Source organism: Lissotriton helveticus, chromosome 12 (genome assembly GCF_964261635.1).
Source record: "Lissotriton helveticus chromosome 12, aLisHel1.1, whole genome shotgun sequence".
Classification (NCBI taxonomy): Eukaryota; Metazoa; Chordata; class Amphibia; order Caudata; family Salamandridae; genus Lissotriton; species Lissotriton helveticus.
Window position 1 is genome coordinate 756,385,922 of NC_136073.1, and position 18,910 is coordinate 756,404,831.

General features: G+C 44.3%; 1 protein-coding gene across 1 annotated transcript in view; it reads left to right on the forward strand.

The window, feature by feature from the left end:
* The window catches only part of GPATCH4 (G-patch domain containing 4), a 50,500-nt gene that overhangs the window by 27,954 nt on the left and 3,636 nt on the right, over positions 1–18,910 (forward strand). Inside the window, exons 3-6 of the mRNA XM_078668521.1 lie at positions 7,992–8,065; positions 9,627–9,719; positions 13,756–13,863; positions 17,496–17,599. Of these exons, the coding sequence (XP_078524647.1) occupies positions 7,992–8,065; positions 9,627–9,719; positions 13,756–13,863; positions 17,496–17,599 (379 nt within the window). The remainder of the gene's footprint in view (positions 1–7,991; positions 8,066–9,626; positions 9,720–13,755; positions 13,864–17,495; positions 17,600–18,910) is intronic.

Below are 18,910 nucleotides of genomic sequence, written 5' to 3' on the forward strand. Positions count from 1 at the left end.
ACCTGGCTCCGACGACCTTGTGTTGCCAGGTAGTATTGCCCGGATCTGGCCTGTGTAGTGAGAGTTGACTGAGCCAACGCAACGCTTCTAAGAGCGATTGGAAGCAGGTCAAGAGACTGCATGACATGTAGCCCCTCCCCCCCCCAATCACCGCTTCACAGAACTGGGAGGGTGCAGGAAGGCACATTGTGGAACCCTTTTGAGTGACCGACTATCGTCCTCAGCCGACTTATGCTCCGCATCTTGTGGGTCAACATCTAAAGTGGTGGCCAAACCCCCATTTGGCGACTGCCTCCTAATCAGTCCTGCTACCTACCCCCCACCTTCATCCAGGGGACCCTTACTAACTTTGACTTTGGCCACGATTGGCCTAGTCGATTGGCCTAGTATTCTGGGGAGGGCTGTTTATCTCCAATCCGGGCCAGAGGGTAGTCTGGGTGAGTTGGAAGGTGAAGGGAGGCTTGGGCCATGGGGTCTGTAGTGTGCCATCCATTGACCTGCCGGACGTCATTTACACTGCATTACGGTGCTGTGTGCCTATGTGTGCGAGTGTGTTCCATAAGGACCTGCCTGATGTCCTTTGCACTGTGTATCGGTCCTGAGTGTATAAATGCCTACCTGCTGAACGCCTGTGATTCATTACAGCGCCCGGCCGTCTTGCTTTACACACTGCGTCCTTGCCAAAAAAATTCTACTTTTGACATTGGGTTTTACCCGTGCGGCCTCGGCCCACGGTGCTGTTTAAAAGTGTTGTAGTTCTTTGTATGTACATATTTTCTATATTGTGATCTGGGGTGCACCCTATAACTGTGTGATATTGAATTATAATAATTGCCAGCGTGGGCCTAGTTTTTACAACATTTTGCACAGCATTTTGCACAACATAAGGGTGCTGGGGGGTAAAGTGTGATCTTTCCCAAGTGTGCTTACTACTTAGGTCATTTTAACACTGCTGGGTCTAATATTGCTAGTAATACTTCCAAGTGTGATTTATGCCTAGAAATACATAATCATGTTTTGTTAATTTATATGTGTTGAATACATGCACCAGGTGTGAAGTCTCTTTTGTGACCCTCAGTGTATTTATTGTGTGAGTGCTGTGCCAATGCTTTACACATTGCCTCTCTGATAAGCCTGACCCCAAAGTTCCACGCTACCCAAGGGTGGGTGCCGGTTATGTAGTGAGTGTTAACACTCACCCTTGACGGATTTGTAGGTTCTGCCTGGCTAGGTCTTCACCTCGGGCAACTAGAAAGTGCCAGTTCCAATATATGGCAACCTATGTATACAAACATTCTGTGTTACCTGTGCTAGGTTGCATCTAGTAATGTCTTGATTTCCAGCATAATACTTTTCTGACATTCTCTGCCTGAACGCTCTTTTTTAGGTCTCGCCTAGCGAACGCAGCGCAGCTGCTTCGCCTTGGTGAGACTCTATTGTTGTCGCTTTCGTTTGCCAAGGGAGACAAACTATGTGCGCTCCTGGACAGGCGATGTGCACGCTCATGGCGTCTCGTTTGTAGTGATAGGAGCTTTCACATGCTCCCACCGAGCGCTTGATTTATTAGCTCTTGTTTGTTCAGCAGTAAAGCTTTAGCAGATCTTTTAACTTCAGTTCTAAATATAGCCACTAGATGCCAGTATGAGCCTAGTTGTATAATGTCCCGGTTTATGGTTTTAAAATTCTGGTCACCCGAGTCCCCCAAGAAACGTCCCCAGTTACTTTCTGCCTATACTGCTGGGCTTCTCAGCTCACACTAACTCCCCCTGAATGAATGACCAATAATATCCGAGTTTACTGATCATCTCATTACTCTTCGTGCAGGTACTTTAGGGATTGTCAGGTCCTGGTATCCCCCCATCTATCCTTGCAGAGTAGAGTCCACTCAGTGCTGTTAAAGTAGAGCTGATCAGTGCCTTGTAATTCTGACAGCTAATAATACTACGGAAGAGGTACCATATCCTTCATTGGCTTCTGGCACGGGGGAGACTCCGGCTCAAATGCCTCTTTTAAATGCACTGCGCGGGTCATCTCCTTGTTACCTGTGTAACAAACCCTCCCCATGTTCCTGTGAGTGCGGGCAGCTGACCACTCCTCACGCCTCTTACAAACGGCAGTTTACGGGGCTATAGGGGCCCTCTTCTGGAATACTCTTACATATCTTACTGGACTCTGATTTTCTTTCCTTCAAACAAAAGCGTGAGTCATACCTCTTCTGGCCTCAGTCAACCTTCACTTCGTACATCTATCTGCTCACAGAGATAGAGTTGTATTTACCTTTATGTTTGCATTTCCTTCGGTTGGTACCTGACAGTGTCAGGACTCCTGGTGTGATAACACCATTCTCTTAGTGACGAGCAGTGCCATGGGCCCTTGGTCACCTGTACACTCTCGCAGAGAGCCCTAACATGCTCAGCCACCCAGGCACAGAGATAAATGTATTTTTCTCTTGAACTGCGTGGCTTTCCACCCAGCTTTGAAAACACTAAAATAGAGCTTGAAAGAAGCACGCTGGAAATGTGCCACAGACGTCTTCGCGGTCAGACATCTCTCCACGGGGGGTATCGGGGCTGATTATCTCATCTCTGTCACAGGCCCTAAACACTGGGCCCGGGGCCGAGGAATTCCACTGATAGGAGCAGCTACTTGGAGGCAGGGGCAGAGAAGCGATGGAGGGGACTGGTAGTTTCTTTCGTGAACCCCTGGATGGTCTCTCCTTTGGTCAGGAAGAGTCTACTCCAGATTAATTCGAGGGGTCTGAGAAGGCTCAGGGGTTCATGCGTTCACTTTACCTGGGCCTTGTAGGTTGTAATCTTTTTTCCTACCCCAGAACGTCGCCACCCCTCCCTGTGAGCATGGCGAGGAGCACTGATTAGATTAGGTATCTGATGGTTGTAGGCGCCCAAGAGCGCTCACGAAAGAAAGGCACATGGTTGAGGTGCATTAGAGCTAAGTGGGTCGCGGGTGCTGGAGTAGCGGGGGGTGTTACCTAGAGATGGGGCGCAATTGCAGAACTGGTGGTGTGCCCCCTGGATGGCTAGGTGAGCCACTGAGAAGAGTTGGCAGAGTTGTGGATTTGGGCATGCCAGTCTCACCTGGGTGGGAGCATCTGCCGATGACGTCACGGAGCAGTGTTGAGGTCCCTCTTACGGGCCTTTGCATGGAGTGCTGCAGGCCAGAACGGGGATAAAAAGAACTGTGTGCTGCTCCTAGTGTTGAAAAGCCAGGGGGTTCTGCAAGTCCGACTAAGGAGCTTCAGCAGAGCGATGCGTGTGTGAACTGCATAGTACTGTTTTGGCAGGTCAGGATTGAGGTGGGGAGGCAGAATTGACATTTTATACGTAGATGCCGATGTGGCAGGAAATGACCCATTATCCAAAACAGTGCTGGACGTTTTTACAGGACCACGGCGCCTCCTCTTTTATTTATTTATGCATATGTATACAGGGCGAATAAAACCTATTGGGTATCCATGTGCCTTCTATAAAATCATATAACACAAGTTTCATAACTGCATTAGGGCAGTTTACTTGTGAACACTTTGACACTATGTTTCACATAACCAACAGTTTCATAACTTCGTTAAAGCAGTGTACATAAGGGTAGCTTATCATAAATGTCCCCTTAGTAACTTTTGCATTGTTGCATAAAAACAACAAGCATTGGAAATGCAATAGGTCTCGGATATATTTGAGTTAGAGCTAATGGCATTGTAAATGGCAATGTCTTTTAGCCATGTGTTATGGAGTGTATGCATGTGGTGTGTAATGGAATTATGTGGTTTGGATTGGAATTGCTCACCCTGCACGCTCACACACTGCTCACCCTGCACGCTCACACACTGCTCACCCTGCACGCTCACACACTGCTCACACTTCGCACTCGCCACTCTGCACTCTCTGCACGGCACTCACTACTCGGCACTCACTACTCGGCACTCACTACTCGGCACTCACTACTCGGCACTCACTACTCGGCACTCACTACTCGGCACTCACTACTCGGCTCTCACTACTCGGCTCTCACTACTCGGCTCTCACTACTCGGCTCTCACTACTCGGCTCTCACTACTCGGCTCTCACTACTCGGCTCTCACTACTCGGCTCTCACTACTCGGCTCTCACTACTCGGCTCTCACTACTCGGCTCTCACTACTCGGCACTCACTACTCGGCACTCACTACTCGGCACTCACTACTCGGCACTCACTACTCGGCACTCACTACTCGGCACTCACTACTCGGCACTCACTACTCGGCACTCACTACTCGGCACTCACTACTCGGCACTCACTACTCGGCACTCACTACTCGGCACTCACTACTCGGCACTCACTACTCGGCACTCACTACTCGGCACTCACTACTCGGCACTCACTACTCGGCACTCACTACTCGGCACTCACTACTCGGCACTCACTACTCGGCACTCACTACTCGGCACTCACTACTCGGCACTCACTACTCGGCACTCACTACTCGGCACTCACTACTCGGCACTCACTACTCGGCACTCTGAACTCACTACTCGGCACTCTGAACTCACTACTCGGCACTCTGAACTCACTACTCGGCACTCTGAACTCACTACTCGGCACTCTGAACTCACTACTCGGCACTCACTACTCTGCACTCACTACTCTGCACTCACTACTCTGCACTCACTACTCTGCACTCACTACTCTGCACTCACTACTCTGCACTCACTACTCTGCTCTCACTACTCTCACTACTCTGCTCTCACTACTCTGCACGCACTCACTACTCTGCACGCACTCACTACTCTGCACGCACTCACTACTCTGCACGCACTCACTACTCTGCACGCACTCACTACTCTGCACTCACTACTCTGCACTCACTACTCTGCACTCACTACTCTGCACTCACTACTCTGCACTCACTACTCTGCACTCACTACTCTGCACTCACTACTCTGCACTCACAAATACGGGTCAAGCTAGCGCTATATAAATCTTTTAAAATAAATAAATAAATAAATAAAATACATGCCAAGTGTGTACGAAAGATGCAGAAATGGGGTGTGTTAACATAAGACATTTGAAGAATGGAATATCAAATTGATACATCGAAAACCTTCTAATGAGTAGAGTTGTGCGTTGGATTTACAATATTTACCCATGCAGTGTATCAGATTTCTTCCGCCCTTATTTACCCACCACCAGCCTAGCCAAGTTTCTCAGGTCCATGAGTAACTGCTCTAGAGCAGTTTTTTTCTTTGCATTCTTGGACTGGTCTCCTGTTTATCCCACTACTATAAAATCAGAACGACATCCCTGCATGCTAGGAAAAAAACTGGCACGGGAGCAGCTAGCTATTCGCGCATGGACCGGGTTAACTTTCCAGCTATGCACCAACCTCCGGTTTAGAAACAAAAAAACCTTTTAAAACAAACTTTTATATTTTACCTTTCGCACTTCATCCAGCACCACGTCAAAGGATTTCTTGTCCATTGTTGGACATCTGCTAGCGGACTCGCAATTGTTTCAATGGCTCGACAAATCAATATTCTAGGAACGGTGATCAAAAACACGATCACCGAAGACTGGATAAATTAAAATAATAGACAGCACCCGTGCAGTGCCCTCCTATGTTCGTGGCACATTAGATGCAGGATGCTTCGTTTCTCCAGTCACTAGCCGTGTGGTGCTTAGGTATTCTAGGAAGCAATACAAGAAACTCTAAACGCGTTGTGTTTTTGTATTCATCGGTGCAGGACATTCTTGACAAAAAGCTGGCTCCCTTTCTGGACAATGGACAGCAAAAGCGTTACCAGGGTTTCAAATCGATGGACAGAGAGACTGCTAGCTGTCCGAAAACAAACAGTTCAATGTGGGAACATAAAAACAAAGGCAGCTCTAGGAGAGCGAAGCAGAATGAAGAGGTGAGGCAGCTGTCAGGATAGAGCTCCAGCACTATCCTTCGTTAAGGTGGTTCCCATTTCCAACTGCATGGCGCGAGACAGAAGGTGCGAAAACACTTTCCAGGAACCACTTTGCTCCAGACTGACAGTGCACGAGAAAATAGCTAGTTTATTACCAGAGTAGTAAAGCAGTTCCCAGACCTGGAGTTAGCTGTGCTTCCGGGTTGCGTAGGCGGCTGCTAGTGGGATTATCACCCATATTCAGCGACCGAACATTCGGCACAGTAAGAAAGCTATCACTACAGTGCAGCACGTATATATCAAGCGTACAAGAAATTACATTTCACTCTTTGTCCATGCTGAAACGTATTAAAAAATATATATGTTCGTGTTATTTTTAAGTGATGCAAGCAAGAACATTATGATAGACTACTTTCAATTTCTTAGTAAGTATTTGGAATTAAACAGAATATGAGATTGTCGATCAAAGTGACAAAAAATACTACATATAGGTATCTGATGTAGACTTAAGGCCAGTGATCATAGCAGACCCCCTTCCAATATGGCAGCCTACCTCACCAGAAGCGTCGGTGGACGCCTACAGCAAAAGTAAATAAACAAGCACGAGCACGGAATCGAAACCGGCCGACGCGGGAATAGAAACCAGTGGTGCTCGCGCACCAGAGGAGCGGGGGCAAGGGAGCGCGATGACAAGCCGAGACGAGGTAGGAGATTTGTGTGTGTAAGGGGGGGGTTCTGTGTGTGTATGCGCGGCGGCGGCGGGGGGGGCTGTATGTGTGTATGCGCGGCGGGGGGGGCTGTATGTGTGTGTGTGTGTGTGTGTGTCTGCTTGTGAGTCTGCTTCCAAGGAGCCATGGGAGACAGGAAGCGCGCGCGACCTGATCCCAGTTCCAAGGTTGCGCGTGCACCTCAATTGTCTGTCTCCCTTGACTCCTTGAAACCGAGAATGATTACAATAGAGTCTCGGAACGACAGATTGCTTCGCAATCTGTTCGCAGTTCCGAGACCTAAAAAGCAACAGGACCTATTTCCATACTGTTGCTGTTTGACAGTGGAGGTGACAAACTCTCTAAATGACAGGCCAGAAAAGGAGGAAGTCAAAGTAGGAACTTGAGAAGCACTAGCAAAGGCTACAGCATCAGATGGACGTGTGAAGGGGATGGATCAGAATTTGCAGCTAAACACAATACATAATATATGGTTCGTCACCAGAGCCTAACACCGCTGACAAGGGGGCTTACCCAAAGTAAACACCCAACCTCAGTTGTGGCGGCTACTGTCCCCTCATCTGAGCGATGACTACCCAAAGACTCCGATAAGAGTTCTCCCAATTGCAGGCAATTAAAGCAGAATTAGCTGGATAGGGAACAGCTCACTGAATAGTATGAAGCAAGTCAAAGCTTTAAAGCCCTTGGAATTAAAGAAGGCTCCATGGGTTGTCTTACAGTAGGAACATCTGAAAAATGAGTCAAATATTGAAGCATTACCTGGGCCTAGGCAGTTATGCGTAGCTGCTACCTTACATAGGTGTAAGGAAACAGGCTTTTTGCATATTTGCCTCTCACGTTTTGCCTCCATTTTGACTACTAGGTACTGGTGTAATGGCTCTGAAATGCCTTGAGCCCTCATAAACAAGACCCAGTGTATGTGCTCTGACCCTTAAAATGGTATACGTTTAATTGGTTTGTCCTCAATTGGCATAACCTGACTTACTTGTAAGTTCCTAGTATATGAAACCAGGGGTGCCTAGTTTTTTTTCTGGCTGTATTTGTTTCTTGCATATCCCTCCTCTTGGTCTTAGTTTCACTCTTTCCTTTCTGTTTTTGAGTATAGATAAATCTTTCTTTAAGTAACCATGATAAATCTCCTTTCTAACATTAAAAAAACAGCCCTTTTGAAATTCTAGAGTTGTGCACTAGTTTCCCTGTCATGTGCATGTTAGTACTAGAAATGTATTCATTCAGCAGTGGCTTACTTTCATATTTAATGTTCTTATGGTCCTATCAATACCTGCTTTGGGTTTAGTATGATCCGAGGGACATTTTATTAATCATGTTTTTCATGCTCATTTTTGTTTACATTTATTAGGCCATGGCTTGGGCAAAAAAGAAAATGGGATATCCCAGGCCATCAAGGTGAAAATAAAAAGTGGCAAAGCTGGGGTAAGCTATGTTCTTTTGTGAAAACAATTCTGCAGTAGTACTTAGTATTGTAGTGTAAATTACAAAATGTTGATTGGCCAGTTCTAGTCAGTTAACTATTGTAATCTAATTAGGAAATGCATTATTTTTTAATGCTGTGTCGTTGGGAACATCATCTTGAGTTAAAGAGCAACCCACATTGTAGAATGTTACTTGGTTAGGTGAATTACCTTAAACTGGGAAGAGTGGAGATCGAATTAGAGAGCTGCCTGGTGATCAGGACAGAAAACCTGTTGCATCCATATGATTCATATGCCATCAAAAATGTGGGATGCGTTGTTGGTCACAATATTTTTCCTGGTGGCAAATTCTAAGTTTACTACAATGTGCGATACTAGTATTCTAACAGAATACAGCTGGCTTGTATTCTTCATACAGAGGAGTTTGTCTGCGATCCTGTAGGAAAAGGTGAGAGATCTGATCAGACACTACTTTATATGAATGCCACAGCTTCAGTGATAGACCTGACCCGTCTTTAGTGTGATGTTTGTTTTCTTCTATCCTGCAATGCATACTTCACCCACACCTCAGGGGCCAGGTTTGCGGGGAGTACATTAGTAATTTGCTGATTAAATTGTACTGTACACCCAAAATGTAGATAGAGTAAAACTATCTAATGATTTTTTATATTCAGTGCTAGGACCTGAATCCATTCAGAAACAAAAGGAGTTCCGAAAAATACTGAAATCTGTTAAACAGTATGATTGGATTTCATACATTCTCCTAAGACATGTACCCCCAGATCCAAAAAGTCTATTAATTTCACATGGCCTCCACAGCTGCTCTGCAATCAGTTTCCACCTCCCTCGAAACAACTTTATGTACTGTGAACCTTCTAAATTTTCTGCAGTGTGTGCCGTGCAGAAGACATTTTCAAGAGGTATGCCTCTCAGGCATATTCAGTTAGGAAATAGAGATTGCAATGTCTAGGGTTCCTTTGTCACCATCTAAATACTTAATATAGAGAAAACCAAGTCGTGTGGATTTTAAAGTCCTTGGCATGAATCCTAGCATCTCTAGAAGGAAATTGGACCTTTTCCAGTAGACATCGCACTCGGTTGTCTCAGAACCATACAAAAGATTTTGTAGTAGAAGCATGGATGTCTTAACAGATCTATTAATTCCAGATGCAAACTGCCCCCTCCCAAAAAAAGTGAACAATGAGTTTTGATTTTTGTTTCTGTAATGGAGCACATTTGGTTTTGGTTGAGCATAAGGAAAATGTTAACTGGTTTGATTTTTCCCCATGTATGAGGTAAACTCATAGTAGTCTAGAATCCGACAATTGAAAATTTATGAATTGAAAATGGGTGAGGAGGATTGTAATGGAGTAGGTGCTCTTTCATAGAGCAAAGATACCTTATCCGGATTAGATATGGGGTAGTGGTGATTCTGCGTTTGGATGTTCTGAAAAGACAATTCTTTGTATCCCCCTTTATTTTATTTATAAAGTTTTATATAGCGCGAACTTGATCCCGAAGGATATGCCTGATTTGCTCTGTTTCATGTTTTCTTTTTGTAGATCGGTCACAATGCAGCAGAGCAGTTCACATTCCACTGGTGGGACCACATCTTTAACAAAACAGCTTCAAGCTACGATGTACAGACTGAAAAGGTAACCAGGTGTACTTAGCTAAAATAACCAGTGCAGTTACTTAAAACAAAACCAAGTTGCAATAAGAATATCTTTTTTTTTTGTTTTTCCACTAGGATGGGCACTTAAACACAAGGGGTGCTCTATACAAGCATAGCCCTTTACATGGCTTTACTATATTTTGAGTAAAAAGAGTCTGTGTGGCAAAGTTTCTTTTGTGGTTAAACCTACAAAGTTGTCACAAACTGTGATTATTCAGAAGCAGCATGAACACATTTTGCCATCTCTCTTGATCAGGGCCAGCTGTCTCTTCTCACTTCCCTGAGTTGTTGATTTAAAAAACAAAAGCTTTACTTTTCTTGTTGTACTGCTGTATTGTCTGTTACAAGTCGCCTATTTGATGAATTCTTCTTGACTTGTGAGGCTATGTGGTTCATTCTCGCCAGTTGGCAGGTGCTTGTTAACTTTCACTGCTGATGTCTGGAGCCCTCTCCTTTCTTACCATTAATGTAATTTTTGCTAATATTTCTGCTAAGAGGTAATCCTGATTCTGATCAAAGGACTTTTTGAGTCAGGCGCAATACAATTGGATCCAGTTTGATTGTTTGCCAATGATCTGTTTACCAAGGGGTGATTAAAAATGTGGCATCAAGTCAATAGGCTAGGCTTGGATAATTTTATAGAAAAACAATCATTGCCCAAGCAAAGCAGAGGACATGCCTTTTTAGGTCTAGCCAAGGCATCCTGCATGCGCTGCCTGCAAGACATGCTGTATGTACAATATGGGCTTTAACCACGCCCATCAATTGCAATTGGTTCTTTGTTGTGCTGATTGAAAATGCTACCTTTTGATTGGTGCATTTGATGTAATTGTCCCTCCTTTGTGCGCTTGGTTCCCTCTCAGGCGATTCCACTCATTGTTCATTTTGGTTGGCCATCCAACTCGTTTACAGCACCTCCTGGTCAGCCATTATTTGTTGGCCAGATGTGATTACACTTCTAGAGGAAATGAGTGAGGGCTCCCCATTTGATTTCTTATTCAAGTTAGAATAATCAATGGAGTTGAGTGCATACTCAAGTGAGTGCTGTGCCGTGTTTTTGTAATTTTCCACCAGGCTCAGTGAAAAGTGAACATTGTTCAGTGTTTGTGACCGTCATTAAAACAGTGTTTACCTCCAACATTGCCAAGTTTTGATGACCGGGCAAATAATAAACTGACTTTCTTAAAGGCAAATCTCTCAGACTGTTCTAGTGCGCACTTGAGAAGACTATTGAAACCTCTGGAGAGATTGGGCTAACCCGGCCCTTTTCTCCTGCTCTCTGGATGTGGCCCAGCCATGCAGTTTTTTGCCGTGCTGGAAGTTTGCTTTTCCGAGTCTTCTTGCTCTCGAGATCCCGCGCATGCCCCCGGGCAGCACATTTTAATCCCTCCAAGACCTTGTATCTTCTGAGACTGAAGGAGGAGGACTACAATGTTCAACTTTTGGGAGGTCTCTCTTCCGCCAACGATTGCCTAACTGCCCCTAATTTAAATATTTCTTGTTTGCAAGGTCGGCTGACGATTAGCTGCGGTGCGTGTGGCGCAGCATTCATAAGTTGAGGTAACAAATTGTTTCTTTAAAATCACAAGACATTTCATATTTTATCTCTTATACTCTAGATACACTTGCTTTCTTCCAATTAATCCGTTTTGGCTGTGTTATGACATTGGTGAAAATGAGGTCCCCAGGTACATGATGTCTTCACTGAAAATAGGGATGTTTGCTATCCATCATCTTGTATTAGTAAACCCATACTGATGCCAGTTTTGGGTTAATCAAAACATGCACCCAGAGGGAACCTTAGAAGTGCCCCCTGGAAACCTACCAGCCTCTGGTGTGCTTGCTGATTGGCGTTTGCCAGTCTGCCACCTGAGATACTGTTCTGACCTCCTAAGGTGAGAGCCTTTGCTCTCAGGAGACCCCGAACAAAATCCTGTCTGGGAAGAGGGTGTGACAACCCCTCTCACAGGATGGCCTGCCGATTAGCCTTCCTCCTTGGACAGGCGGGCTTCAAAGAAGCTTCTGCTTTTGGAAGGCTAATGTGGCTCCCCTCACAGGAGAGCAAGCACCCCCTGGCCCAGAGCCCCCTGGACAAGTGGGAAAATTAGCTAGTCCGGTAGGCGTGCCACCTCCAGGCTCTTACCACCACTAAGGTGGATTACTGTGAGGTAGACACAATTTGTCAGAAATGACCATCTTTGTGATGGTTATGGTTATGGCTTATGGTTATGCCCACTTCCCACAGGAAGTAGTCATATAGGGGTGTAGTAACCCCAAGGGTCAGTAGCCCATTGGCTACTTCCCTAAAATCCCCTAATTCAGTTTTTAGGGGAGTCCCAGGCACCACAGAATCAGATCCCAATGACCGAAGACGAGAGAGGATACCAATAAGCTGCAAAAGCAGAGGAGAGAAGCAGCAGCTGACCTGGTACCAACTCTGCTGGCCTGTCTGCATCCCTAGTCAAACACGTAGCCAAAGTAGACTCCTCCTGCAGCTGAGTCTCAAACTTGGGAGGATTGCCTGTCTTCGAAAAAGACTCCAGACCCCCCATGAACAGCAGACTTATTCTAAAGAACTCCAAAAGAGAGGACTGTGTGGCGGCCATAACTTCTAAAACCAGACACCCGAGGCAACCACTGCACCCGTCGCCTCCGGCCGAGGTGAAGTGGGACAGGGGTGCCGGAAAGGTTCTGCAGCCCCTCAGAGCTAGAGTCCATCGCTGTTTCACCCCACGTGGACTTCCAGATGCCGCCTGCAGCCTCTGCATGCAGGCCCCCCACTGTGACTGCTCCTGATAAGAAAGCCCAACGCCTAAAGACACCTCTGCATCCGTCGCCCCCGAGCCATGGAGAAGAGGACCCAGGGGTCGCTGAGCATTTCAAGCATTGGAACCTCCCCCTGTTGGTTGACCCGACTGGCCTCCTGGCAAGAGCTTGCACCCTCTGTTTACAGTGACCAATCCTCATTGAAACGCACTGGGCTCCCTGCGCTGATTTGCATCCTGCACCCGACCACCCTCGTGCCGCTGGTTGTGTACTGTTGGTGCTGCCTTGGACCACCACTTACCTTCACTCCTGGAGATTGGTCCTGTAAGGCGATGTACTATACCTGTTTTCAGAACTTGTTCTTCCTTCTTTGGGATAACATTGCAGAACCAGAAATTGCACTATGGCTACTTTTTAAAGTTAAAAGAATTTCTATTTAAGAACGTAGTTACCTGAACGATTTTTCTCTGCTGCAAAATCCTATATAAAGGTACTTGGTATTTTTGAAATTGATGTAGATCTCCTTCTTGAGTCGTGTTGTCATTTAATAATCATTGTGTGTATTTTGCAGATGTCTTGTACTCCTCTGAGTTAAGCCTAGGGTTGCTAGACCACACTACCCGTAACAGAGCACTTTGGGATTGCATAGCAAGCCCTGTCCACTTATAAGGGAACCCCTGGACTCTTTACACAGTATATCAGATTTTTGATCTATTACATAAAGAGCCAGCTTCCTACAGAAACCTAAATGTAAAGTTTATTTAGCAAGGATATACAAGGTTGTTGTTGTAATTTTATTCCGCCAAGCCAAGCACTCTCCGCCTGTATTTGCTAATTTGTAACTTTTGATAATACTCTTGAAACAGGCACTGAAGCATCAAAGTGCAATGTATGTTTTGCAAAGTGATTGTTAAAATTAAGAGACATTGTTGGTGTTTACCATCTTTCCAAAATGTTTTTCATTGTTGCAGGATTGTATAGTAAAATCTCATCAGTCACAAAATATAGAAAGCAAAAAATAAGAGGCAGGTGTCTTTGAAAAGGCTGCCACAAATGTTCCTTATTTAAAAGGATTAATGTAAGAAAATATTAAATGGATTCATGTGTAACTGTTGGTTGGAAACACTTATTTAAAATGAGTAATTTGTGACTAAATCTTCTTGAAGCCTACACTGGTGCTTTGAAAATAGTGTTCCAACATACTGTGCCTGCTGTGTAATCTAAAAATATTAAACTATATTTTTCCCTAGGATGGTGTTCAAATGAAAAGGCTTACAGAGAAGGATATGGAGATCACCAATAAAAAGCCGCTCAAAAGCCATGGCAACCCAAACCTGTTGTATGGCCGCTTCATAAAGGTAAACAAAGGGGAGCATGTCTTGCTCGGAGGCGTTTTGTTTAGTGTACCTGTGATGCTGTAGTCCTTGTCAATGTAAGCCAAAAATATAGGTCCCTCCCTCCTCGAATACTTCCAATAAAGATTACATCAATAGTAATCTGACTGTAAAATTATGTAGCCCTGGGTACCTTCGTGTTCCAGCCAAGTATAAAGACGCCAGGGGTAAGGTATTCTTACTCTGTTGGAATGAGAAGACGTGCAGTAGAAAAGGCTACTCTGGTCACAGGAGCGTCTACTTGTTGATGCCAACATGAGTGGTGTTGTGTGCTTAATTAAGCACACTCAGCGTAGTACTTGTTGCCCTCCTCCCCAGATGAACACTGACTACCATACTGTATGTTAACACCTTCCATGCTCATGACGAGCTCAGCTCGTCATGCAGTACACTTGTCGTGTGCTAATGACGAGCTGACCTTGTCATGAACAATGGTAAATCTGACTTTCAGCACCCAGCGGGAATTGCTGTAGCAGTCAAGGTGCTAAGCCTCTATAGCAAAGATGAGTTGCTTCCAAAACATGTTCCCTGTGATGCTTTAGGGAACATTTATATTTCAAGTCCAGAATCTCTTCTAAAACAATCTTCTTGAAACCTAAGTCTTCTATGGTAAAGAGTTTTGAAGAAGAAGAGAAACAAACTCAATAAAAGAACACTCCTTGGCTTGCACTGCCCAGGGAAATTCAATACTTGTCATTCCTCCACAAAGATGCTCAGTCGGCTTACCTCCTGCAGCAGGGTAGAATATAAATGGTTGTCATGAAGGTGGAGATTAACTGTAATGTGAGACGTTATTGTAATGAGTAGTGCATTTTATTTGATGGGGTGCAATTTCTGATTAGTTAAAAGCCTAAAGCTTCAAATTTCTGATCCTGCTGTCTGGTATTGCCTGAGAACAAGGTAAAGAGAACATTTATTTTGGTATGTATATCGTATTACTAAAGTACAAAACTAGCTAAAAGGCAGCGGACTACGGTACATGGTCAAAAGCAAGCTTAGTCTTTGAGTAATCTAGACAGGCAAGCTGTTTTGTGGACAGTTACTGCATTGTGATGAGGTGGTATTAAAGAGGGAAGTCTACTACTCTTCCCTATTTTGGAGCAGCGTTAGTGGTCTAGATGAGATACAGGGATATTCCAGATCCTGTGTGCATCGATGGGGAAAAGGCTGTTGCCTCAATACTTTTTTTTTTTTTTAAACACTTTTTTGTCTGCAATCTGATGGTGTCCTGGCTGCTGCAATCTTATGTACCACCCACTAGAGATGATGGGTTTGTCTGCAACATAAGCAGGGGGGCTGGTTGTGATGGCTTTGTAAATGATGTTGCTCATGTTGAAGGTGGTGCGGGCTGGCAGGGGAAGCGAATGGAGTTCCATCAGAGTGAGGTGATGTGATATGATACTTCTTCAGGCCCTGGATGAGACGTGTTGCAGCGTGTAGGGTGCCAGTGTGGAGTCTGGGAGGCCATGGCTTCTGGAAGAAGTGTCTTGATTTTCTTTAAAAGATATAGCTAGTACCAGGCAGTCTTAGTTTTGTTTTGGCTGTGTGTTCTTTCAGGGACAGGTTGGTGTCCAGGGTGAATACAAGTTAATAGGCATTCAGTGAGAGTTGGAATTTGAAAACCTAAAGGTTCATGTCATTGGGCATACAAATATAGTTCTGTCATGGTTGGGTTGAGCTTCAGGTAGGCACTGTACATTCAGGTCTGTATGATGTGCAAAAGGTGTATGAGGTGTTGGATGTCTGAAGTAGATGAGATTTCAAGTAGAATTGTACCTAAATTGCATATTGGTGTATCTTGATGCTTGTTATCTGTGAGTAGAGCACCAAGCAACTCCTATGTAGAGGTTGAAGATGACAGGAGGCTGTATGGAACCCTGGGGGACTCCTCTTGTGAGAGGGATCCTTTTTGATTTGGAGGTTTTCATGTGAACAAACTGGTGGAGACTGGAAAGATTGTAAGAAAACCAGTGCAGGACATTTCCCATAAATCCCATTTGCGACTCAGGTTTGGTATGAGGGTGGGATAGTCGACTGTATCGGAGGCAGCTGAGAGATCCAGGAATATCAGAGGGCATTGGTCGTCATAATCTGCATTCTGGTCCAAGTCTCTGTGCAGTCGTGTGATTTGAAAACTATCAGTTGTGCAGAAGATGGTTAGCATGGATGTGATCTTAGAGTTGAACTTAGAGTGCTTTTCAGTGAGCTTGACGATTAATGTTAGGTGAGTAGACTGGTAGTTGGTGAGCTCATCTAGTGCAGGTTTCTTTGGGATTGAGAAGATTTAGATAGTCTTGAGAGCTTCTGGGCAGATGCCTTTAGGGAGGGCGGCATGGACAATGGGGTAAGAGCGCTTCCTCAGAGCTTTGATGAAGGATGATAGTAAAGCATCATCTTCATAAGAATGAGTTTCAAAGACGAGTATGTCAGCCAGATCTGGAAGGAATAGGGCTATGAAGGCTGCTAATTGTGGGATTCTGTGAGAAGGGATGGGTGTGACAGAAGAAGCAAGCTTATAATTGTTGGCAAGCTGTTGGATCTTCTGCATTTGTTTGCTGAAGAAGAGGTTGATGGCACAGTATCTTTTTGTGGAGTGAGGAATAGCATAGGTGAGTCTGGTTGATGTAGTCCGGTCCTTGAGTCTGGTTGAGGTAGTCCGGTCCTTGAGTCTGGTTGATGCAGTCCAGTCCTTTGTGTGGAATAGGATTCTGCTGTCGTCCGTGGCTTCATTGATTGTGATGTTCCTAAAGTAAGCACATAAACCTATCCACATTCAAGCTTGGATTAATTCGAATTTGCAAACTTTGATATTTAAACCAATCATCCGCATCAAAATCTTTATTCAGTTTATAAAAACAAACCATAAAAGATGCAAACATTAGACAGTACATTTCACACGAGCGATACACATAAGTCGATTTGTTCTGTGGGATTGATCCTACAATGGGGAAATCCCCTTCTTTGGATTTAATTTTCATAGAGTAGTGCCAGGAAGCATAAATTCAGTCAAGAATTACTGCAATTCGAGGCATAGGCCATCAAACTTGGGAGGCGAGGAGGTGGAGGGTAGTTAAAGTAAGTTATCTAGAGAGTCGCTTGTGTATGAGCTGTGGGGTTGGAAATGGAAGAAGGCAGCTTACACTTAGAGCTGTTGAGTGAGCTAGCATGCGCTATGGGGTCACCACTGGGATTAGTTGGCAAGTAGCTTTGTTTGTAGCTATGCAAAATGCCTGAAAAGTGGTTGCCTTACAGAGATTGACAGTAGTTTAAACGGCTGTGTATCAGAATCTGTCAACCATTGTCTTCTTTGTCTGGACTGAACGCAGTAATGTCTGTGAACACTTGAAGTCTTGATGTCCATTAAGTCTGACTCAGATTTCTTGTAGATTGGCGGTGGCAAATAAGTCCACTATCATGGCAAAGCATGTCTTGTTGTGAAATAAGATGAGAGCAGTTTTTGTGTCTTTTCTGTCAAAAGGACATTTTCCAAAAATGGAACTTACTCTGCGTAGTGACACTAATCTTTTTCACTGTTTACATTTGATTATTAGTTTTTGAGAGGTGCTGCTTCCTAATCTGTCTTGTCTTATTTGAAGTCTGCAACATTGCTGTCAGGGGGTGAAGAGCCTGTAGAAAAGCCATCGTCGTCTGACAGCAGTGAAGATGAAGATGAGAAGCTAGACCTCTCGTCTGCCAACAAGTAAGTGAAAATCTAAGAGGGAATGTGTAGGTATGCATGGTTAAGAGGCATTGGGAATACCATTTCCAAGTTGCTTTTGAGACTAGTAGGATTCCAAGGCAAGCATTGGCAAAACCAATAGGTCTTGATGTTTGTCTACTTGTGAAGACCCATTTGCTTTGCAAATGCATTTTGCAGATGCTGTGTAGCATCAGAAATAAAAGTTAAAAGTGTAATGATGTGTATGCTAACATACGTCCTGATGCTACAGTGACCCAGTGTGATGACATCACACATGTCCGCAAATGATGCATCCACTTTTTTTTATGCATGGTTCTAATACGGCAGACACCAATCTTGGAGCTGTAAAAAAAAAAATTTGTTGCGAGTGCATTTTGAACAAGCTTTGGAAAGCCTAATAGGGGAAAGGGGGGTGTTTATTGGGTTGGAGGGATGAAACAAAGAAACAACGGACAGTGTGAGTGGTTGGTGGGGGTGTGACAGTGAGGGGGGAGGAAATGCAGACACCTGTACTGTTTGAGTGCATATAAAAAAGTTTTAAAAATATATAAAATACAATGAAAAAATAGTACCTGGAGGAGCCATATGCACTGACAGTGATAATCATTCAGTTCATCACATTGTATGGTTTCAGCACAACAAAATTCACAATACTTAACTTGATTTGTTCAAATGCATCACTGCATATAATTTACATTTTTCTTCATGATCTCTCTTAAGCTTCTATCCTCACCAGAGGTGATGCACAAACTTGGCATAATATTCATCGTCCCTAGAAACAAGTTTAACTGCTCTTTGTTTTTCAGACTAGGTGCCTGTTCTATGTACCCTTCACCAACTTCATCTTAGATTTTACCTGTTCCCCAGATAAATACTTTCAATTTTCAACACTGACTCATCCAGACCTGCCTCACTCAAAGTTCCCAAAACTCTCCTCCCCACTCCGTAGTTTCCTACGCAGTCATGTATGCTGCAACAGTATATCTGCTTGAAAATATCCAACATCTTTTACCTCTGCAAACATTCTCTTTGTTCTCTACATCCTGACCAATATTTGCCATGACTCCCCACATAAAGCATTCCAGCTGCCTTTCGACCATTAAATAGTATGTCTGCTTTAAAAATTCTGTGAACAGGAATTTGACCATAAAAATAGTATAGTGGATTTGGAAACAGCTTTATCCAGCTCCAATCTGTTTAATTTCTTTAAGTATTTTCATCTGTTGTGTAAGCGGAGCATGAGTCCATTTATTCACATACAACACTAATGCCTCATCACTAGACTTCCACACCATTCTAGCACTTTTGGTT